At 31.0% G+C, this 23,657-nt stretch overlaps 3 protein-coding genes across 6 annotated transcripts; 2 read left to right on the top strand and 1 right to left on the bottom strand.

Moving 5' to 3' along the window:
- Positions 1-5,584: 5,584 nt before the first annotated feature.
- On the top strand, positions 5,585-15,566 carry LOC124926112 (folylpolyglutamate synthase-like). Of its 3 annotated transcripts, XM_047466279.1 has the most exons (16): positions 5,585-5,771; positions 5,974-6,113; positions 6,460-6,525; positions 7,141-7,250; positions 7,677-7,737; positions 7,868-7,951; positions 8,078-8,134; positions 8,493-8,553; positions 9,260-9,306; positions 9,439-9,516; positions 10,723-10,875; positions 10,958-11,191; positions 12,749-12,827; positions 14,234-14,389; positions 14,475-14,629; positions 15,237-15,566. In XM_047466279.1, exons 1-16 carry the CDS (start codon positions 5,759-5,761, stop codon positions 15,294-15,296), a joined length of 1,554 nt encoding a protein of 517 aa, XP_047322235.1. In that variant the 5' UTR covers positions 5,585-5,758; the 3' UTR covers positions 15,297-15,566. The 3 variants fall into 3 exon arrangements, with proteins under 3 accessions (XP_047322235.1, XP_047322237.1, XP_047322236.1); XM_047466280.1 differs by lacking the exons at positions 5,585-5,771; positions 5,974-6,113 and having other exon boundaries at positions 6,486-6,525; positions 7,083-7,250; XM_047466281.1 differs by lacking the exons at positions 5,585-5,771; positions 5,974-6,113; positions 7,141-7,250.
- A 1,870-nt stretch (positions 15,567-17,436) lies between these two features.
- On the top strand, positions 17,437-19,425 carry LOC124926250 (protein NRT1/ PTR FAMILY 5.6-like). Its single transcript, XM_047466444.1, has 4 exons — positions 17,437-17,595; positions 17,675-17,892; positions 17,968-18,509; positions 18,574-19,425. Exons 1-4 carry the CDS (start codon positions 17,472-17,474, stop codon positions 19,382-19,384), a joined length of 1,695 nt encoding a protein of 564 aa, XP_047322400.1. The 5' UTR covers positions 17,437-17,471; the 3' UTR covers positions 19,385-19,425.
- Positions 19,426-19,576: 151 nt separating this feature from the next.
- On the bottom strand, positions 19,577-22,372 carry LOC124926251 (serine/threonine-protein phosphatase PP1 isozyme 4). 2 transcript variants are annotated; one of them, XM_047466446.1, is made up of 4 exons: positions 22,077-22,372; positions 21,246-21,805; positions 20,937-21,152; positions 19,577-19,841 (listed from the first exon to the last, which is right to left on the bottom strand). In XM_047466446.1, exons 1-3 carry the CDS (start codon positions 22,252-22,254, stop codon positions 20,964-20,966), a joined length of 927 nt encoding a protein of 308 aa, XP_047322402.1. In that variant the 5' UTR covers positions 22,255-22,372; the 3' UTR covers positions 19,577-19,841; positions 20,937-20,963. The 2 variants fall into 2 exon arrangements, with proteins under 2 accessions (XP_047322402.1, XP_047322401.1); XM_047466445.1 differs by lacking the exon at positions 19,577-19,841 and adding an exon at positions 20,155-20,434.
- Positions 22,373-23,657: the final 1,285 nt, after the last annotated feature.

Genomic DNA, 23,657 nt, shown 5'->3' with positions numbered 1-23,657 from the left:
TTTATTTCTAATAGTTTATAAAAAAAAAAAATCATAAGCTTTACCCTATAAACACAAAAATTATAAATTGATAGATAATAAACAAAAAAAAAAATAATAATTAAGTGAGTAAAAGTGATTGGAAATTGTTATGATTATATAGACTGAGAGTTTTTATTTTATGTGAGTGAACAAGAATGAGTGAGAAATTGATTGGTTAGAATAAATTTTTGATTTTTTTGACTATTAAGTTTTTTTTATTATTGTTAATGAGAGTTCTAAGAGATTTTTTTGAGAATTTTAGAGGGATGGTGATTCACTCTCTTTTTATTTACGTTTGTCAATGTTATAGAAATTCTTTAAAAATATGATGGATTTCGCAGAAAACTCGGAACTCACCCGTTGAGTGAGTTGTGGGTTAAGAAGATATCATTTTTGTTGATGACACGCTTTGCATATGGTTCATGCTACCTATAAGAATTTTAAACACCTTCGGGATATTTTATGGTTATTTGGTGAATGTTCTGGTCTTTAAGTTAATCTTAATAAGTTAAACATCTTTTTTCAAATTCTGTTTCGAATAGAGAGGATGAGGTTACCGATGTATCGTTAGTCCAAGTGATAAGGTATGGTAATAAAGAATGTTATATAGTAAGAATAGAGTTGACAAATATGTTGGAGTTTAGAATGGATGGTTTTCCGTCAACATATATTGGTATGTCATTAGGTGTTAAATGAAATGTAAATTGTCTAGATGAAAAGGTAAATTAATCTCGAAAGGGGTTAGCTAATACTCATTAAGAGTGTGTTGTCATTTATGCCCACATATATGACGTCGTTATTCATTATCTCAAAGATTGTGATGGTGAAAATGGAGAGAATAATGTGTAAATTTTTATGAAGATCTTCTAACTCATCGTTTTTTTCATTTAGTTAGTTAGGATAATATTAAATGTTGTAAAGATCAAGGAAGTCTACATATTTGAGATATTATTTCTTTTAATAAGACTCTTCTATCAAAATAATATAGTAGATTTGTAATGGAGCCGAATAGTTTTTGGGCATCGATAATCAGATGTAAATATAGTAATGATTGGTCGTTGTTCACCAAAATGTTTAATTATTCAGCGGGGTGTAGCATTTGAAGGGAATTTATTCTATGTGAAACAGATTTAGTGAGTAGTCTAAATTCATTATAGGGGATGATTCTTCGATTACATTTTGGGACGATATTTGATGTAGTGTCAAAAGTTTAACTACGACGTATCTTGAGGTTGTTTCCATTGCTATATGTAGAAATGACACAGTTAATGACATGTTTGATTCTCAATCTAGTGGGTTCGCTAGCCGAATTAGATATTGAAGGAGATTAAATATTATGGAGACTTCGTCCCATAATAGAGTTTTTACTTTTTGTATGACACAAGCAAGTGTCACCGTCTAAACAAAACGTTATGCGTTGACAAGATATGTATAGTTTACATGTGTAGCATTGTTACAAGCTGTTTGCTAAGATGATTCAATATATTTTTTGTTGGGAAAACTTTGGAAGTCAATGATTCCATTCAAGATCTCGTTTTTTGGATGAAGTATTATTCATTGTGGAATTATAACAGATGGTATATGCATGAAAAAAATTGTATTATGACTAGTCGTATCTATCACGAAGAGGTTGAATCGATAACTCACTTATTTTTGCATTGTCGATGAGTGACTAGTATTTGAAGTATTTTGTGGAGTATTACTAGAATTCATTTTGGGTAGTTGTTAAGAAGTTTGGATTGATGCGATTGATGTGACAGACCTACATATTTGAGTTATCATCCCAATTATTTTTTGGTGAATTAACTGGTAGAGAGAAATCGTCGAATTTTTAATGATCGTAGTTCTCTTATTCGTATTATTTATAATACTATTATTATGACGCTTTTTGAGATTCGTACAGAAAAAACAGTAGAGTTAGAGTTTGTTAATAGTTAATCGTTCTTTTTGAGAATTTACGAGCTCGATAATTTATTGAGTACCGTTTTTTCTTATTTCTTGTTTTTCTTAATGTCATGCTTTGTCGTTGTGCTTATGCTTAAACAATTTATTTTATTTTTAATATACATTATTTAAAAAAAATGATTGAAAATTAAGTGCTAAAAATATTATACTAAGAACCTTAATACAAAATTTTGTTTTTTTAAGGGAAATTTTAGGATAAAAAATGTGAAAAGGTTAATGACTTATAAGAAAATTATATTGTAAAGTAGAATAAGAATAAAATAACTATATCAAAGTTGAATAATATATATATCCTTTCAATTAAAATATATACATATTTTTCATTTAGAGAATAATTCATATTCTATATCATGTTGTATAGACTTATAGTTGACATAAATGAAATAATAATATTAGCTGGAAGTAATAAATTACTAATCTTTAATATCAGCAATATAATTGTGAGTTTTGGGAGTAGGTATTACAGATCTGCTTGACATTCATAGTCAACATTTAATCCTTGTTTGGAAGAGCCAAATATTTATAATTTATTATTCTTAAGATTTTTTTCACTATAATTTAATTTATAAAGATGGCTAATATATATAATATTTCACTCATTTCAAACTCAATTTCAATCAAAGTGGTTTGAGTTATATTTGCACCTGAGAGTTTAGACCAGCCATTTCTCTTGTCCAAATCCAAGTCTGTTAAGTTACTTTGAGTTTTATTTTATTAAATTATATTAATTTCATTATAATAATATTAATTAGAACACTATTTTTTTTTTATTAATCTTAATATATTTTCAATTTTAAATTCTTCTCTTATAGATACTCCTCCAAACAAGGCCTTACAGCAATGCAAAAAATGAACTAAGGAATTCACAAGTTAGCTTAATTGGTCCAAAGTAATTTAGTTAGTGTTCACTTAATTTAATTTGACCATAACGATTCATTCTATTGGAAAGCTCATTATCTTGAAGACAAATCATCATTTAAAATATCTATTATAAAAAGATACTTAACAATTATATTTTATTTCTTAAAATATAATTCAATTTCGGATATACCCGACTTTCTCATTTATTTTATTATTATACCTACATCTGTTTCTATTATCAAACTACTCGTCTTCTCTTTTAAAATTTACAGATTATTCAATTTTATAAATATAATATATATATATATATATATATATATATATAATTAAAACTAAGCAGAGTAAATTAAATATTTAAAAACAAAATATATTATCATAATTTTGATCATCCACATCACTTAAGTTATCTATAATTGTATTTGATTTTACAGTTTCGTTAAAATAATTATTCATCAGCTACAAATAAAAATAATTATTAATATATCACTCTCGACCAAAAAAAATTAAAAAAATTAACCCGTGGAATTTGCTTGAATTTTGTATTCTATGCGAAGTTAGTTATAAATTATTTTTATAAGTTAATTATTTGAATTGAATGTATACCGAAAACTTTATATGAATTATTAACTCAAAAATTGTATTGACAATGTAAAGATAAAATTAACACGTTAATGTAAAGTGTCATTTTTATGCAATGTATTTTATTTTAATATTTATGTAATATATTTTATTTTATTTTAATACATAATATTAATATTTATGTTAATTTTAATATGTTTAATTTTAATTATATATATATATATATTATAAACATATTAAAATAGTAAAATAAAAAATAAATATCTTACCTATGATAGGGACCAAAATATGTTGTTTCTTTATGACCAAGACACAACACCTTTTCTCTCCAAATGGTTTTTATAAGTTTCCCATATGTAGTGTATCAAGCTTATTTTATTTTGCCATTCATTTGTGAGATTATTCATTTAAAGCGCTTACACACTATATGCAATGTTTGTAATGTGTCAATCCAAAGTTATTTAACATCAATCTCTCTCATATCAAATCTACTTAATAGTGACCATATCTAATATGTTCATCTTATTTTGTTTAACTATAATTACAATTAGATAAATTATATTTAGGCCTAGGTTATTTAAACAATTCAACATTATTTTACTTTTTTTTCTTGTTTATCATATAATTCAATTTATTAACTAAATTTTAAAATATTATTTATAATTTTTTTTTTATATATATTAGTACAATCAACCCGTCATTACCATTTTTCTTTTTTCGAGTTTTTTAAAAATTTAAATCCGAAGAAGGGCCAGGGAGAAATTATGGTATTGACCTTAATTTCTTTAAATAGATAAATTTACATGTTATTTCATTTTTTTTTCACAATAATTTTTTACTATGTTATAATGAACTGTTCTATCTCTCTAAATAAAAATTAAAAAGAGTTCCATCTACTTGAATTATTTATTTACATTATTTATAAGATATTTATCTAATCATATTTTTTTTAAGAAACGATTGGAATAGAGAATTGGACGAGAATGATAGGCCAGAAATTCGATTACCGAAAAAATCTAATAATTTATCTCTCTCTTTTATATTTTTTCACATTTTTTAATTTTTCCAACCAATTAAGTGATGCCTTATCATTCCCCTTTCCTATTCCCGATTAATTCGATGCTATCACCTGTATCCCACTCATTAAGTGGAACCAATTCCTGTCTTACCAATGTTTTAAATAAGTTTTCCCATTATACCCACCTTTTTATTTTCATTCCCAAAATATCCACATTTTTATTTTCATTCCCAAAATACCAATCTTTCTCTTTATAAATCTATAAATAATTAATTAACATATTAATTACAACTTTCCCACTAAACTTATTAATACTTTATTTTACCAATATAAATATATATAATTAAAATTAATAATACATATATATTTTATTTTTACTTAATTTTATAAATATAATATATATAATTCAAATTAAACATTATAAATTAAATAATTTAAATAAATATTATATATTAAAATAAAATATATTACATAAATATAAATCTTTAATATTATATATTAAAATAAAATATATTATATTGAAATAACACATATACTATAATTAATATGTTAATTAATGATTTAAAGAGAGAAAAATGAGTATTTTGTGAATGAAAATGAAAAGATGGGTATAATGATAAAACTTGTTTGAACCTGAGTAAGACAAAAATTGATTCCATTAAGTGACACATATACACAAAAGTGAAGCATCACTTCCCTCATTTGATTTCCTTTTCTTTGTACATGTGACATTTTTTTAATGAATACATGATAGCATCGAATTAACCCCTATTTCCTTCTCCAAATTCAGTTATTTCGATGTTACATGTATTCCATTAATTAAGTGACACTTATAAAAATATATATATATATATATATATATTTTTTTCTCATATTTTTTTATTTATTGTAATGTTTCACATATTTTTTTAATAAAAGCTCCTATAATTTAAATAATAATTTGTTATATTTTATTTAATACAAGTACTTCATTATATATTTATATTTTTTGGATCCAAATACAATACATCATATAAATTTAGGGTTTTAATACTTTTTTTTACATGTTTAGGAGTTTATTTGATATTTGTTATAAGATCAAATGCTATTTGATATACTTTCCCTCGGTCATTGTTTACTATTTGATTTCGCTCCAAATCCAATCGTCTGTCGAGGAAGTGTATTAGTCTTGTTCTTCTTCTTCCTCCGAGCTCGTCAAATCTAAACCTTTTCTCCGTCTTCTCCATCAAAGCGCCGTAACCCACTTTCTCTACTCCACACTCTTCTTCCAGCTTGCCATTTTGGTGTGGCGTTCTTTACAAGGCCATATTAACTATGCAGCAGCAAGGTATCGAGTTACTTCTCGTCATATGTTTCCCCAATTGATTTATACTATTGCAAACATATGTTTCTTACGATCTTTTTTATGGGTGTAGTAATTCTTGATCATTCTTCTCTTCATGACGGATTGAAATGACATGTTAGTTCAGTGAACGATAGAGATTACTCAAAAGTTGTTTTACTGTTCCGTTTTGTGTGTGTTTCTGAAGGTGAAGATGGACTGCCGACGCCTGCAGAGTCTCCATATGAAGAGGCAATGGAAGCCCTCTCGTCTCTCATCACGAAACGCACTCGTGCTGATAAGAGTAACAACGGCGATCGATTTGAGTTAATGTTTGATTATTTCAAGGTGGTGCCTTTGGATCCCTTGTTTTGTATTTGTTGCAAGTTGAATATGGATTTCATACGTTAGACTATGAATAATAGAAGCTTTAAGTTTTATGATTTGACGTCTTTTGGATTTGAAATGCACAGTATGGAGTCAAACATGTCTTAAATAATTGAAGTGTAATTCATTTTTTATTATAAGCATTGAAGAAAATGTTTTTATCTGAACATGTTTAATAATACACAGATATTGTCATGAAATCTGTCTATTGATATCATGGTTAATCCGAATGTAGAACCTTCATTGTGTTCTGTAATACTGCAACTTTGTTTGTGTGTGTGAGGACTTTATCTTTTGTTGGCTACAGATGATGGACCTAGAAGAGCCAGTTTCGAACTTGAAAGTTATCCATGTAGCTGGTACGAAGGGGAAGGTTGGTAACTCTGCTTACATCCGTTAGCCTATGCGACTTGTTCTGTGTCCTTATTTATCTATTGACTATTTTCCATAAGTTTCAATCTTTGTTCCATTTATCTTTAAGTGCAACATTATTAGGTATATTTCCAAATCTCCATCTCATTGATGGAGTTGCATTTGATTAAGTTTGTTAGTACTTGTCAGATGACCACCCTCAATATGTTTCAATTGGTCTTTGTACTACTTTATAGTTTTTTTTTCTTTTTCTTTTCACCTTCTTATAAGTTATTAGTAATGGAGGATATGAGAATTCATGTATTGACTTCCTATGGTTGCCATAAACTGCCAGACCAAGCTTTTGAGTCAATTCGTCTTTGTACTTTGAGATTTCAAAGTGTCTAGAACATATAATCAGATTCTCCATATTCCAGTTCCACTCTTCATAGTTTATGGGCATGTCTTTCCTTCTTTCACATGTTCTTTTGTTAATCACTAAAGTTTCATAAGTCTGCACCTGTAATCTACAATATCACTTTGTGATTGAAAAATAAATTGCGTGTGACCAAACTTCAGAGCTCTGTGTATATGGGATGAAGTGCTGAGTTATATTTCACCTTGATATTTTCCAAAGGGTTCAACCTGTGCTTTCTCCGAATCGATATTACGAAATTGTGGTTTTCGTACTGGACTATTCACATCTCCTCACCTCATTGATGTTCGTGAAAGATTTCGACTGGATGGGTGAGCTTTCTCAGATCTGTTTGATTCCTTTGATTTCATCATGACCAAAAGATGCATACTAGTGTTATATTGTTTAACTTTTTTGATAGTATACTACTAGTTTTTTTTTTTTTCTATGTATACTACTAGTTGAAGAATATTAAAGAGCAACTATAGAAGTTTGTGCAAATAATCTTGGCAATTTAAGGTTTAGGTAGAATCTGTAGAATTGAGTTTGTGTTCTTGCTTCTGCCTTTTGTGCATTCCCAGAATATGCCAAAGATAGTCCTAACTGATGGTTTGTGAGCATAGAAAAGGAGTGAATATGTGATATCTTTGCAAGTTTATTATCCTCATATTTCTGACAATGTAGTTGTTGTGATACACTTCTCATATTAGAACTTTTAACTGTGGCATTATTTCTTACATTTGGTTGGGTTGTTTCAGTGTGGACATCTCTGAAGAGAAGTTTTTGACGTATTTCTGGTGGTGTTGGCATAGATTGAAGGCATGCTTTGCTTACTTGATTTCTTCTCATATATGCTTCAATCTTTTAATTATTATTCCATTCTAATCTTTTTGCATTATTTGTTGTTGAACTTGTAAATTTGCTTTATTTATTTCTTGTGTAATTTTAGGAACAATGTAATGAGGATATGCCAATGCCATCTTATTTTCGATTCCTTTCTTTGCTTGCCTTCAAGATTTTTTGTGAAGAGCAGGTAACATATTAACAACTTTATATTTCCCTTATATAGCATCCCTTATATAGCATCATTGTTCTGATTCTGACAAGGTGAGCTGAAAGCAAAAGTACTACGGTTGTGAGGATTTTCATGTTGATGCAGGTAGAAGTTGCCATTTTGGAGGTTGGTTTAGGAGGAAAGTTTGATGCAACAAATGCGGTAGGTAGCTAAAGATTCTCACCTTAAGAGCAATTGTTTATATATATAATTTTGTTTCTGTATCTTCCTCTGAGATCTTTTAAGGTCGTGGTGCTTAGTGTTCAAAAGTTGAGGATGGTTTCCCATTCCTTACACAGAAAGACATAGAAGCTATTTCATTGGAAACAATTCCCCCATTTTATCCTTCTAAGGGTCATTATAGATTTTAGTTGATTCAATAGTATGATTGTTGGAGTTCTCATTTTTTTAGGAAAAACCCTGTAAATAATCCCCTAAACTATTTCAAAATTTGATTTAGGATTTATCCTTTTTACAATATGTATTCTTTGTTGATAACTATTTTTTTATCCAATTTCAGGTTGAAAAGCCAATGGTTTGTGGTATATCTTCTCTTGGATTTGATCATATGGAAATTCTTGGTACGTGATCAATTTTCATAATTACTTTTTCTTTCAATTTTTATTACGAATTGGTTTATGTTAGCCATCTCATCTTGTCTGCAAACTAGAATAAAAATGACATGCATGATGCATATATATATTTTGCCACATTGAAAATATTTCTTACATTACTTGGCAGTGTCCATCATATATTAGAGATATGAGAATCATTTAATCTGTTTTGAAGTCCTTATTTTTTATACTTTTGCTTTTATTCTGACATTCGACATATCTGCATCTTTGGCACACCAGTTCTAGTTACAGAACCACAATTAAGTTTCATTGTCATGCGGACTGCTATATTTTATTTTCCAAGTTAAATGATTAGAGCCTTACCATGAAATAAATGGTCTCATGATTAGTCTCTTCTTACTTTTATCACTTTTTTTGCAACACTAATGCTTCTGGGAAATTTGCCTATTGATTGCTGATTGGAAAATATTAGAAACATACCAGGGAACAATGTTCTGCAGAAATACTAAGTCTTGCACACTTAGGCTAATGTGTACGTTTTCACATCATAATTGGTGTTGTATACAACCATAAGAGTTGTACTGATTATTTTGAAACTTCATTTTGTTTGATGTATGCATTAAGATTGGATTCATTTTGTTTTCAATGAGTCATGCCAAATGCATAAATTGTTCGCTTTCTTTATTTATGGGGGGAAGTTTTTTGTAAGCAGGTAACACTCTTGGAGCAATTGCTGGAGAGAAGGCTGGTATATTCAAGGTGTTCCAACAATGCATTGAAATTACTAAAACAATAATTTCCTCAATGCCCCAAAAAAAAGAACTTCTGAATGTTTCTATATTGTGTTACTTGCTGAAATCTTTGTTGACCCAATCTTTTGCCTGTGTATAGCAAGGTGTTCCAGCCTTTACTGCTCCCCAGCTGGATGAACCAATGCAGGTTCTTAAGGAGAAAGCTTCTGAATTGAATGTAAGTTTTGTGGTTCCTATTACCATAAAGTTGAATCTTTTATAATCTACATATTCTTTTTGGCAATGTGCTAAGAATCTACATAATTTTTTTGGCAGTGTACTAAGTTAGTTCTCCAAAGCTACTTCTATGACCATCTATTACTCCATGGTAGTGTAGTTATTATTGTCTATTACTACTAATTACCCCTAATAATTACACTCATCCTGATTCATAGTATGAGTCTCTTTATATATCACTGAAGCCAAGCCATTTCCAATTATTTATTTTTATATTTTTTGGCACAATCCAACTTCTCAATTTCTCACACGTAAGCTGATACCATTGTTTTTTCGAGGGAGGACTGGTGTTAGCTTAATGTGAGGAAGAAACAGCTTTCACATAATTGGCATAACTTGAGCTTTCCTTAAGTAATCAGTTAGTGGGTTGGTTTAGTGTCATTAACTTGCTGACCAACATTATTTTTGCTTCCCGAAATTTCCTCGCATCAGACTTTCTAGAAAGTTAGTTTAAGCTTCACTGAAGTGTTTTAGCGATGCGCCAGATAATAAATATGATCCAAAATTTGTAGTTTAGTCTGATACATCTTTGTAATCAGCCAATCATTGCACACATATTTTATATATGTACAAATATTTTAGATTCTTAATATTTATGTATATTCAAGTTCATTAAATATTACTTTCACTATTATCTATATGCATTTAATCTTGGATTTTAATTACACATTTTCGTTTACTTTCTCCTTAACCTAACATTATTTATATTTATTATTATTCTTATTTTAATGTAATTAGGTATTTATTGCATTATATGTGATGTGTGTGTGAAAAATAAGTTAGGCTATTGGTTTGGGCGGAATTGGAATTAGGGGGTTCAAATCCTTCGTTTGTTTAATGACTTAAAATAAGGAATTGAAACTGGAGTTATAATTCCATTGAAATTCAATATATATGATTCCTTAAGTTTTCAATTTCATCATTCCCACTTTGGAATTTACAATTGTATGATTGTCTAAGCATATGAATTCTTATAAAATTGGAACTATAGTTTTAACCCCAATTCCAGTATGCACATCCAAACATAACATTATTGTTTTTTCCTCTCCATGGCCCTCTGCCCTTCTCTCATGCTTTATGTACTTAATACTTTTATCTGTATAAAGATAAATATGAGATTCTATTTTATATAAGTTGCTCATTTCAGGTCCCTCTTCAAGTTGTTTCCCCTTTGGACAAGTCTCTACATCTTGGGCTTGATGGTGAGCACCAATATATAAACGCTGCCCTTGCTGTTGCCTTATGTTCTACATGGCTTCAGAAGACTGGCCACAGTGATATCAGCTATTTGGAACAAACTGTAGGTCTTCCGGGCATTTATCTATTTTAGTTTCTAACTTAGTATCCGCCTGTATAAATTTTCTTTTTCTGATTGGAAATAGAGATCTCTACCCGAGACATTTCTTAAAGGGCTTTCGACTGCTGGCTTGCAAGGACGGGCTCAAATAGTTGCAGATCCTTCCATTGAGCCTGAAAGATCTGGAGATCTGGTGTTTTATTTGGATGGAGCTCATAGTCCAGAAAGTATGGAAGTATGTGCAAAGTGGTTTTCTGTTGCCATCAAAGAAGAGGATGACAAGAATCTGAGCATAAATTCTCGGAAGAAATCAAAACAGGTAAGACAGTGTTCCTCATGGACCACACTTACGAATTTGGACAACTAGAATGTGATATGGGCAGAATATTTTCTGTTAATTAACTAAAACCTAAGCAAGAAGTTTTGAAGGATGATACAATACTAGGGACACTGTTTAAATATTTGATTACAAAAGTTTCTTAGTATGTTAATAGAATGAATAGCGTTGATCTGAATGAGCCCTGGTTAGTATTCCAATAAGAATTTGGTTTAGCTCTTTCTTCTGCTTCTCCTCTAAGACATGTCTAGAAGTAAGATTCTGGAATCTTCAAAGATTGCTAGAGGCAGGTCTACCTAAATTTTCATGATTTGGTTCATTTCGCCAAATCTAGGTTCTCATGAGTTCTGGCATCATGTATTTGTAGCAATTTTAAAGAGTTTAATATTTTAATTAATGATAACTAAACAAAGGTTTAACTGTTCAAAGGCTGGCCATAGTTTTGAGACATATATTGGCCCAATATATATTATGGACTCAATTAAGGCCTGAACTTATTGAGGTCCAAATTGTGAGGGCTGGACTTGTAAGTTTGGTCCAAATTAATCATTCTTTTTATACATAAAGTAACCAGTAGTGTGATTCTCAGATGCATGTTGATGCTATTTGCTTAGTGGCATGGACATCAGGTCTACAATCAAGGGAACGGATATTAGATTCGAATACAGATGGATTATTATTGATTTCCTCTGTACTTTTTACCTACTAATAGGGATCCTATTCTAAGTAAAGAAAAGACTGACAAATTAAGAAGGTTATAAGTATTCTTCATGCCATGCCTTGAGCCAGCACACATTCTCTGTTGATGGGCTCCTTATAATTTCACTGGCGACATATCCACTTCAGATTTTCCTAATATTTGTACTCATGCTTATAACTCTATTTTCAATTGTTTACTTATGCAGCCAAAAGAAAACTGTTTTCCCTTTTCATGTGCACTTTCGAGTTTTGGGGAAAAATAACCTTACAGTGGTTGAACTAAAACAAACAAATAGTTCCTTAATTTTTTTTTTTTCAGTTTACTCTAAGGTCTTATCTATCATTTCATGTTGAAATTAGATTCTTTTGAATATCTCATAATTTTGTAGCGACTTCTAAAGATGTAGAAATTATTGAGCTCTTGAGATAAAAGATTGAGAGTAAAAATGATAGTAAGAGTGATAATGATATTCAAAATATTGAGATGAGGTTTACATAAAAAATTCAGATATTTAAAGAAACATTGAGTGTAATAAAAGGAAGGACTGACAACACTCAACATGTTGAGTGCAAGCAAAATTGCACCAATTCCAAGGAACTTATGTTGATGGAGCCTCCAACATAGAACACATGCAGTTTCAGTCTTTCTATGGCATACGTTGAGAGTGATATTTTGTAAATTATATATGCATGTGCATTTTGTAAGGACAAGATTCAAAAGGGAATGGAACATGCTCCTCTTTTCTGTTTTTTTTTTCATTTTCCATTTTAACTTCTGCTTTTAAATGCTTGAGTGTCACGTAATGCTGTTGAGCTGAAGTTTTTCTAATGAAAATGCAGATCTTGTTGTTCAATTGTATGCCCGTGAGAGACCCAGCTTTGCTCCTTCCACCCTTGATGACTACTTGTTCAAAGCATGGTAATTATCTAATTCCAAGGGACCTTCAAACAATAATAATTCTTGCAATATTAATAAACTGTGAAATATTTGTTACATTAAGGAAGCTGAGGATGTTGGTAGCGGCCTAAAGATTTTAATACTCCCTGTGATATGATACAAAACAGATATTAAATTGGGCAAGATGCATAGCTGAGATATAATGAATATTGATTAAGAACAAATTGAAATGCATCCAATATTTGAGGCCAATTATTCATTTATCGCCTTTTAACTTGCTCGAGATATATTCCAAGAAACTCTACTTTATATGTTCATGCCAAATTGGGATCTCAACTTGCGGGATATATCTCGTTCACCTTCAACTTGGAAATAATTGTCATTTTGAAACATTTTGGATGAAAAGTATTCATTCACTGTTAGTTTTATGGGAAGATATTATATTTACATCCGATAATAACATGAACAGAAAATGAGGTAAACCTTTTAAACAACTAGGAATACTTTTGAAGGGTGGATTTGATTTGATGATTTACCTTTTTCCATAAAAATCAGAAAATGAATTTAAAAAAAGAGTAGGAAATCAATTTTATAAAAGGCCTCTGATCTACAATTTTTTTCTATAAGTTGAAGATTGAACTTGATATGTTGTGTAAGTAGAGATTCCAATTTGACATAAATGTCAGTAGAAGGTTGATTTGAACATCTCGCCAAGTTGAAAAATGCGGTCTAAACATGTGAAGGTTAATGTACTTATTGAGTTAGCTTCCGCCTTCCAACGATCCTAAAATTCTATCCTCTTGATGTTAAAGAAAACATACATTGAAGAGAACAAGAGGTGTATAGCTGAGATATGATAACTTGATTCAAATGCATTCATTATTTAACCATGTATTTTAGCATGATAAGAGTTTGTCTATCTATCTATAGAGTCTATCTTCCCAACATAAAAGCAATCTAAAGCTAACTAAATCTTCATATATCAACTTGATAATTTCATAAATCTGAAATTTGAAATAACTACTAAACTCTATCTAAAATATTCACATACTAACTGATAAATTATAAGAACTTGCAGGGAAAAAAATCTTCAAAAATATCTGGACTGTATAACCTTCGGTTGAAAATAAGTAGTCAAATTTGGACAAGAATCTCTCAAAAGTAAAGATCAATTTGTCTGGTTAAAATAGAGAGTATTAGTATTTGAAAGAAGGTTTCTACTCTCTGAATTACTTCTATGATAGTAGAGATTTTATTTTTCAATGTAACTGTTTTTCTAAAAGGTCAACTTTTATTAAAAAGGGCGCAAGATGCGTTCAACTTTTATTTTTCGATGTAACTGTGAAACAGTAGGAGAATGTATTTGTGTGCTTGTGGAAATAATTCTACTTAAAGTTTTGAATTCAGCTTGTTAATTTGAGTTTCAGGTGTCCATTTTGAGAAAGTTCTGTTCGTTCCAAATATATCAGTTTATAACAAGGTTGGGAATAGTGCCTTGCCTACATCAAGTGATCATCAAGTGGACCTCTCATGGCAGCTGAATCTCCAAACGGTCTGGGAGAATCTATCGCATGGTGAAAGAGGTACCACTCTTGCATAGAATCCATATTCACAATTAATTGATAGAATTGTTTCATTTGTGTTTTTTTTTTTCTCTTTGCATGATAGGACTGGATTCCAAAAATTCGAACATCCGGCAAACTAAAGATATTACAGATGCATATGATAAAAGCACCGAAAGCAGCACAGTTTTAGCTTCCCTTCCCATGGCTATCAACTTGTTGAGAGAAATGGTTCGGAAGAATGAATCTACACGCTTGCAGGTATGTTATTGAGTACTATCAATGTGAGATTCACATATAGTGACTGTTGATATTATAAATTTCAAATTTGGTTAAATTTATTTCATTTGACAAACACTTATTTTCCTGTATCTTTGAAATTATTATTTTTCTGTAAACAAAGGTCAGAAAATGTAATAAAAAACATGTTTTAAGTAAACAATGAATTGAAAAATTACTTCTAAACAAACATGTTACTGCACCAACTCAAACGAGGGATTGAAACCCTTTTCATTTAAATATTGGAAATGCATAAGGTAAACTTGTTTTTGTTTTTACAGTATTCCTTAGGGTTTAGGGTTTATGATGGACTTGCAAATCATAGTGTGATTTTGTAGCTTCTAATATTCACAATTTTTCATTGCTTATAGAATCTATTTTGAAACTGGTATTATGTCACATTAACGATCCAATTGGAAACTAATCAAAGTCAAAATTGAAAGTCTTTTTCTTTTTGTTTGGTATATAGATTTTTTTTATTTTTATGATTCATGATGAGATTAGTTTTTTACATCATCATGGTTTTAAGATGTTGATATCAAATTAAACAGCTCACTATATCTGAAAATTGCTTATTTTCAATATATAGGTGCTTGTGGCTGGCTCTTTACATCTGGTTGGTGATATGCTGAAAACGATCAAGAAATGATTCAAAGCTCCAATTTAATCTTCTTTGTAAGTACATTGTGTCTGCAACTCATTGCAGTATTGATAGAACCACTTGACACTTGTGTGTGAAATTACTTTCCATATTGTTGCCTCAAGTTGTTAACTACCTTAGACGTTATTTCAAAACCAATTTTTGGCAAACTGGTTCTTGTAGAAAATTGTTCGATACATTTGATCTGTACGAGGGATCAATCTTCTATCTGTTACTCTATTTTTCCATATGCCGAAAACAGTCTATTGTTTCCTACAATGTATTGAATACCTTAGAATGATAAATTTCCCATAAAAATGAAGTTTTGAGAAAGTAATGGTATTATTGGCCACAGTTTTGGTATAATAGACTTTAGTAGCAGGGAAATGGTCTTACTATTCTGCCCATCCTTGGTGGACACAATTAATGACTTAATAATAATGATGGATTCAAAAGCTATTATTGCTGCAAAATATAGTTTATTCTTTTCTTTCTAGCTAGGTTAGTTCTTTTGGATAATGTATTCAATTAATAAAAAAACAATATTTGTATAGATATATAACTATTGTGTTACTTGTTAAAAGCTATTTGGAATATATACTGTTGAAAAGGAGACCTAAATATGAGTTGTTTATACTGTGACAACTTTTGTTGACAACTCAAATTCACATATAATAAATAATATATACAGTGTGCAAGTATAATCCATTTTATTCCCATTTAATTTATGATCAACATTATTAAAAAGTACGGGAAATTGTGAAATCATACATGCACATGACAGGGGATACCAACCCAATTTATTAAAAGGATTACATTACAACCATTGGAAGTTGTGCCTTTTCTTCACTTCCACTAATTTATTAAATTGAAGATTAATTCACTTTTTGTAGCTCATCTGGAGCACGTGTGTCAATTGCTCTTTTTTTTTTTAATTTTTTTTGGGTATTTATTTAAATAAAGTATTGCTAACATTATTTTAGAAACATTTTGAGTTTGAACAAAAAATAAAACAATTTTTAAAAAAAATTTATGAAGTTGAAATATGCTTGAATTTCCGGTGATGTTTACTTTTTTAAGGAAAGGGTTTTTGACATTCAATTGATGAAATTATGTTGATAGTGCTCAACTTTCTAACATGGAAAAAGGTTTATACCGTTAGATTGGAAGAAGCTTTTGAAATTAATAATTTATTTTTAACATATATTCATCTGCTTTGTATTTAACTTTGAAGACAATGACCCTTTATCTTTAAGAAGCTAGGATGTGGTCATTTCCAAAAGGGTGCATTTCTTAGTCCACAATTTTTTCTTTTACAACTTGCACTTTATCAAATAAATTTTCAACAAACTTTTCCAAGCAAAGTTAGATATGTAAATCAATGAGAAAATAATATTACAAAAGCGAAAAAGACGAACATATGTTGTCAGTATATAAATTTCATTTTCATGAAGTGTAACGAAATACGAGATGTACATGATAAAGGCATGAGACTAGACGATGACGAGACAACATACAAAGAAGATTTTGGTATGAATGAGATTATGTTTATTATTGAAGTGATGCAAGATTATGTTAAACAGACGGCAACAAATATAGAAAATTATATGGTGACTTATTTCAAGTGAATAACTCCAACCATATCATTTAATTATTAAATCAACATATATTGAAGTCAGTGACAAGCTTAAAAGAGATATTATAACAAACAATATAATTTTATTATATATATATATATATATAAAACAAACTTGTTCAATTATTACCCAACATTAGCGGAGCACTATCGCAAGGGACCCAGCTTATTGTGTTTATATGACCAAAAAATACACAGGTTTGAAACTAAACTTATAACATTTGATTTTAGACTACAAATAATTTTATAACATTATATATCAAAATCGTATATTAATGAGGCGTGCGTATCAAAAATAAACAAATAAAGTAAAAGAAATTGGAGTAGAATATTGACTAGTCACTAGAGTATTATATATATATATATATATATATATATATATATATATATATATTAAATTAGTTGCACGATAGTCGTTTGAAGTAGGACCCCATGCATTAATAAGATTCAAAACCAGAAATTGAAGACCGAGTCTTACAGCTAACTTAGCTCATCACTCTATAAAAACACTTGGCCATTGAATTGAACCTCTTTTAACTAAAGATAAGATGATGATGAAGAAGACTACAGAAGATCATGGCAAATTGGTTTATGATTCTTCTCTGGATTACAAAGGAAGGGTTCCTCTTCGATCTTCAACCGGCTTATGGAAAGCTTCTCTCTTTGTCTTAGGTAAAGTAAATGTAATGTAATATGTTCCCAAAGTTTGATAATATATGGCTTATTAATTCCATCTTTGTATAACATAAAGCGATCGAGTTCAGTGAGAGGCTGAGCTATTTTGCTCTATCAGCAAATCTCATCACATATTTGAGCAAAGTGATGCATCAGGATCTTCAAACTGCGGTCAAGAATGTCAACTACTGGGCTGGAGTAACAACCGTCGCGCCTCTCCTCGGAGGTTTCCTAGCCGACTCATACACCGGTCGCTTTCCCATGATCATAATCTCCTCCATAATCTATCTTATGGTAAAATGAAAAAAACACTCTTTCTCTTACAGTTAAGTTAGTTGACACTTAAAATTCGGTATCCAACACTTACAGGGCTTATGTCTACTGACTATGGGAGAATTAGTTCCGAGAATAAAGCCATGTGGCAGCCTACAAACAGAGGACTGCTCGGACCAAAACCACAAAGTGGCTTTCTTTCTTGCCATTTACTCCATCTCCCTAGGGACAGGTGGGTTCAAGCCCTGTCTCGAGAGCTTTGGAGCTGATCAGTTCGATGATGACGACGCTAGCGAGAGGAAGCAGAAGATGTCCTACTTCAATTGGTGGAGCTCTGCCCTTTGCTGCGGGATGCTCCTCGGAGTGACCACTATAGTCTACTTGCAAGACTATGTCAGCTGGGGTGTTGCCAATCTTGTCCTTACTTTCTCAATGGCAGTTACTTTCCTTGTGTTTTGTGTTGGAAGGAAATTTTATAGGTACAGAACTGCACAAGGGAGTCCATTAATACCTATGCTTCAAGTCATTGTTGCTGCTTTTGCAAAGAGGAAGCTTTCTTTGCCTTCGACTCCAACTTTGTTGTATGAGGAGGAACTGGAATCCCATGGAAGGAACCTTTCTCATACAGATCATCTTAGGTACCAAAGATAATTTTATATATTATATTCAATAAACTGATCACTCATATGAAAAAGACTGCAGATTTCTAGACAAAGCTGCGATAATAGAAGGGGAGACGATAAACTCCTCCCCGTGGAGATTAGCGACAGTGACCCAAGTTGAAGAACTGAAACTTCTACTCAACATGATCCCAGTTTGGTTATCTTCGTTAGCATTCGGGTTGACAATGGCACAATCCCCGACGTTCTTCGTCAAACAGAGTAGTACAATGGACAGAAAAATAAGTACTTCTTTCACGATCCCATCAGCCTCAGTCAATGCAATCTTGGCCATCGGAATGATTACATCGATTCTCATCTACGACAAAGTCCTTGTTCCGACTCTGAGGAAAGCGACTGGAAACGAGAGAGGAATAAACATCCTAAAAAGGGTGGGAATAGGAATGGCGTTTTCTGTTCTCACCATGGTCATAGCGGCTTTGGTAGAAAGGAAGAGGTTGAGAGCGGCGGAACCGAGCACGGTTAGCGTGTTCTGGCTGGCACCGCAGCTTGTCGTGATGGGAATTGGAGACAGTTTGACACTTGTCGGTTTGCAGGAGTTTTTCTACGATCAAGTTCCTGACAGGATGAGAAGCATGGGAATGGCCTTCTTCTTGAGTGTGATTGGGATTGGGAGTTTCTTGAGCAGCCTTCTGATAACAATAGTGGATCATGTCACAAAACAGAATGGGAAGAAGGATAGTTGGTTTGGAAAGAATCTAAAGGATAGCCGTTTGGATAAGTTTTACTGGCTTCTGGCTGTTATCAGTAGTTTGAACTTGTGTGTTTTTCTGTGTGTGGCTAAGAGGTACACTTACAAGAATGTAAAGAGAAGTTTGACTGTTGATATCTAAACATTATCTATGTAATCTGAACCAGTCACTCTCATTTCTAATTTCATGTATTAAGCATCAAAACTAATTAAAGTAGTAATTGCAACTTTAACCTGTACCTTCCTCAATGAACTCAAATAGAGGCTTTTTATCAAATCAACCAGCTTTTTAGAGGGGGTAACTGCAGCAAAGAGGCAATTAAGCATAAGATTAAGCAATTTTTGCAATAACATTAACCTTGAAGTACAACTGGATTAATGAGAATATGTACAAATGTTGAATTTAGACACCAGCAAAAACAGGAATATGCTGTGGAAACAAAGATAATAAAAAGTGGCACTGGAGGGAACAAATTGAAACTAAGCAAGAAAGGAAAATTGCAGAGAACAGATGGAGCCCTTCAAGTTCCCTTCGGGTATATTACAGCATCTGTGGAACCGCGACTTCGTGTTTAGTTGTTCATACCTCCTATAGCATTCTGTTTACATTACAGGTTCTGAATTAGGGTTTATAAGAGATAATAATAACCAAGTCTAGATGAGAGAAACTTGGAGGACTACGATGAGAGATTAAAACTGTAACTCCTTCAATTCATTCACAACTGACTGAGATATAGTTCCTCCAAGATTATTTAATAATCTCCTCTACCTAATGGACCCCTTTTGAAAGAGCCAACTATGATATTTGATTTCATTCTGCTGATCTGCTCAAATTTCGTTTTCATCAGACTGAAAACTCAACTACACTTTTATACCAAACAAATACACACACAGATATATATATTTTTAAAAGTGGAATCATGATGCAGCCATTATTAAATTTTCCAAATAGAGTTGTGGTCACACATAACTACATAATTTTACAAAACTAAAAATATATTGAGTACGACTACAGTTTTGGCAATTTCTTATTGAGATTGAGACACAAATGAAAATTTTCTAAAAAGAACATTGTCTGGAAAGCCATGAATTTTGTGGTTGTTCAACCAGAAGATAACAGTGTGAAAATAGAGCTACCACCTCCTCCCCCCTTCTTGACATCAGCATTATTTTATCTTGCTTTAGATGAATCCTTACAGAAAACATATAATAGAATGAGAAATATAAGTCAACAACAAGCCTTGGAAAATTGCTGATTTAAAGTTAGCACTATAGAAATCATGGCCAGTAACGCGTATTTGCCCTCAACTTAAGTGTTTCCTTTAAGTGTGCCCAACAAACAAGGAAAACTAGACACTTTAATATGAGTTATATTTTCTTTTAGACTAGGCACTTTCTCCTTAGTGTATCATCGTTGAGATGGTTCAGCGATTTCAGAGTCTGGCTAGTATAATAACAAAAGTTGGAGGGCCATCACAACTTCTTGCATAAATTAAAGTAGAAGGGCTGATTTGGATATCTTGAGCAAGTTGAAGGGAAAAATGTGTTTATGACCTGAAACCTCAGTTCTATTATAAAAACTAGCATCTTTTTCACTTGTAGTAGATTATGTCCTTATCTTCCAAAATAATCTCATTTTGTTTTGAGACAAAACTGAGAAACAAACTGTAACTAACACAATATATTGAACTAACCTGGGTAGGAAGCTGTTGTTCATTCCCTCATATTTTGGTGGACATCATGAACTTGATTTTTTTCTCAGCCGGTTTAAGAATTTGGAACGAGCACAACAAGTTTTCATCTACACTCATCAAGGCACCAGCATTATCAAATTCACCGCAGTAATTTGGAGCTGAAAATATTGTTACCAGCTGCCTATCCGCAAAAAACTCATAGCCATCCTCAACAACCTGGTTTAGAAAGAAAATAAAGTTAAAAGATCTATGTGGATAAGTGGACATACAGAGAAAAAAAATGCAACAACAAAAAGGTGAACACGAAACCTGATGAGCTCGACAAACCAGGTCTAAATCATGCTTTGTCAAGAACTCTGACACCTTATCAGGACCAAAGGTGAATGAAACTCCTCTATCATTCATTCCCCATCCCTTGACCTCTCTACTAGGATCAGACCAAAGCAAATCACACAGTAAACCTGCATCTGGGATAGCAGTTGGACGAGGTAACTCACGGATTTGATCCAGGTTATTGAGATCAGGAGAAAGCCCACCGTGCATGCACAAGATTCGGTCATCAATAAGAGCAGCCACAGGAAGACAATTGAAAGATTCGGTAAAGGATTTCCATATTTTTACATTAAACCGGCGCTTGCATTCATCATAAAACCCATAAATGCGATTAATAGAAGCACATTCATGGTTACCCCTAAGGATAAAGAAGTTCTCAGGATATTTAATTTTGTAGGCAAGCAATAGACATATAGTTTCTAGACTCTGTTTTCCACGATCAACATAATCCCCAAGAAATAGATAATTGGATTGTGGAGGAAATCCTCCATACTCAAAGAGCCTCAATAAGTCACTGTACTGTCCATGAATGTCACCTAAATCATAAAAGTAGATCAGGAAATCAATCATACATCATAACCTAATTCGACTACTTAAACAATATCACAAATTTTATTTTTTTAAATTTATTCATTGTGCAATTACATCAGAAGCTTTCAATCCGGTGAAATTCAATTAACTTTAAGAACAAGGAAACAAAAATTGATGTGAAATTGTCTTATATTTTACAATCATCGAATGAATCGATTATCTAGGATACAAATATTGCAAAATAACATAGTCAACGACATAGAAAGAGTTCAGTACCACATATTTTGATAGGAGCTTCAAGCTCGAGGAGATTAGGCTGCGAGATGAATATATCGCGAGAAGCAATGCATAGCTGCTTAATCTCCGATTCTGTGAGCTGCACAAGCTTTCCTGGCTTAGCTGATCGGACCTCTAAAAGGCGATCGATGATCTTGTCAAGAACAACTGGGTCCATCAGTCCACTGCCTTTGCGAAATGCAATGGCCGCTGCAGAAAGTGGAACCCTACCTCCGGATGGCTTTACTATTCTCTCTCCTTCAAATTCTAGAGAGAGAATAAGCCTTAATATTTTCTTGATAAAAGGAATTTTAGGAATTGAAGATGAGGGCAGCGATCAAAACGTTGACTGATTTTTTAAAACTGCTTTGTTTTAGGTTATTTGAACTTATTAGTTAATATTAATCATTTGATTAATTTATTTTTATTCAAATTATTAATACAAATATTATAAACCTCTACTTTAATTTTATTTTTTTACTATAGTAAAAACTGTTTTATTATATTAAAATGATTAAAAAATATAACATGAATTACAACTAACAATCTAAATTTAAGTATCATATATATGTCTTGTTCAAATTTAAAAAAAAATAATAATAATAATAATTTGTGATGATTAAGAAGAAATGTCAATATTTTTTATTTAATAAAAAAAATTAAAATGTATTAATATATAATAATAAAATAAAATATAATAATTTAAAATAAAATATATTTTATTATTTTGATTAATGAATAAAATGAAATTATATTTTTTAGATTTGGGTTGTTAAAATAATTCAAACTAATCCAAATAATTCAAACTAATCAGACCTAAATTGTTAGATTGATTCAAATATTTTTTGTTTAAAAAAATTAGAATATAATATTTCTCTTTTAAAAATATTAGAATATAATAATTTAAGTAATAACAAATTATATACCTAATGTTTACACGTGATAATGGACAAATTTGCAATTAAGTATTATAAATTTCATAAATTATAATATTTTTTTGTCCTAACTGAAAGCAAGTCATCTAATCATTATATAAAAACAATTAATTAACTAAATAAATAACAATTCCCCTAAATTAAACTACATCAACATCATCATTTAGTTTAATTCAGCTCTCCCATAGACTTCATTAAACTTTGAAACGTGTAAAGCTTTTTCAGTCCTTAATCATGCCATCAACAATTTTAATCATTTTATAAGTTTGAGGAATTGATTGAATACTCTATGAAAAAAAAGTTGTTTGATCTTTCAAGAAGCAACTCATTGTGATTCAATTCACTGGCTTTGAATTTGTTGACGCAGCGTTTGTAATTTATTATTAAAGATATATACTCTCGTTAAACATAATTTATCTGTCGCTAAACATCATGGCCGACTCTAGAATAAGGCGAGCTAGACCGCACCCCTTCCGAGCTCTTAAAAAAAACACCGTTTTACACAAAAAGTTGAATATGTAAAAGATTTAACTAACTAAATTATATTATTAATTTAAATACAAAATTAATAAAAATATTATTATATATTCCAATATAAAATACAAACTAAACAAAAATTAAGAAGGTATTTTTTTTGGACTGAGGA

The sequence above is a fragment of the Impatiens glandulifera genome, chromosome 2 (assembly GCF_907164915.1).
Source record: "Impatiens glandulifera chromosome 2, dImpGla2.1, whole genome shotgun sequence".
NCBI lineage: Eukaryota > Viridiplantae > Streptophyta > Magnoliopsida > Ericales > Balsaminaceae > Impatiens > Impatiens glandulifera.
Note: the sequence above shows the minus strand (reverse complement) of the source record. Positions and strands in the feature narration are given on the sequence as shown.

Excerpts from the sequence above, each read along its gene's own strand:
- LOC124926112 (XM_047466279.1), top strand. Across the intron at positions 9,517-10,722 it reads AGAAAGCTTCTGAATTGAAT|GTCCCTCTTCAAGTTGTTTC; the intron begins GTAAGTTTTGTG and ends TGCTCATTTCAG. Across the intron at positions 11,192-12,748 it reads CTCGGAAGAAATCAAAACAG|ATCTTGTTGTTCAATTGTAT; the intron begins GTAAGACAGTGT and ends ATGAAAATGCAG.
- LOC124926250 (XM_047466444.1), top strand. The coding sequence starts at position 17,472 with ATGATGATGAAGAAGACTACAGAAGATCATGGCAAATTGGTTTATGAT. Across the intron at positions 17,596-17,674 it reads AGCTTCTCTCTTTGTCTTAG|CGATCGAGTTCAGTGAGAGG; the intron begins GTAAAGTAAATG and ends TATAACATAAAG. Across the intron at positions 17,893-17,967 it reads CCTCCATAATCTATCTTATG|GGCTTATGTCTACTGACTAT; the intron begins GTAAAATGAAAA and ends CAACACTTACAG.
- LOC124926251 (XM_047466446.1), bottom strand. The coding sequence starts at position 22,254 with ATGGACCCAGTTGTTCTTGACAAGATCATCGATCGCCTTTTAGAGGTC. Across the intron at positions 21,806-22,076 it reads AGCTCCTATCAAAATATGTG|GTGACATTCATGGACAGTAC; the intron begins GTACTGAACTCT and ends TTTATGATTTAG. Across the intron at positions 21,153-21,245 it reads TGGTTTGTCGAGCTCATCAG|GTTGTTGAGGATGGCTATGA; the intron begins GTTTCGTGTTCA and ends TTTCTAAACCAG.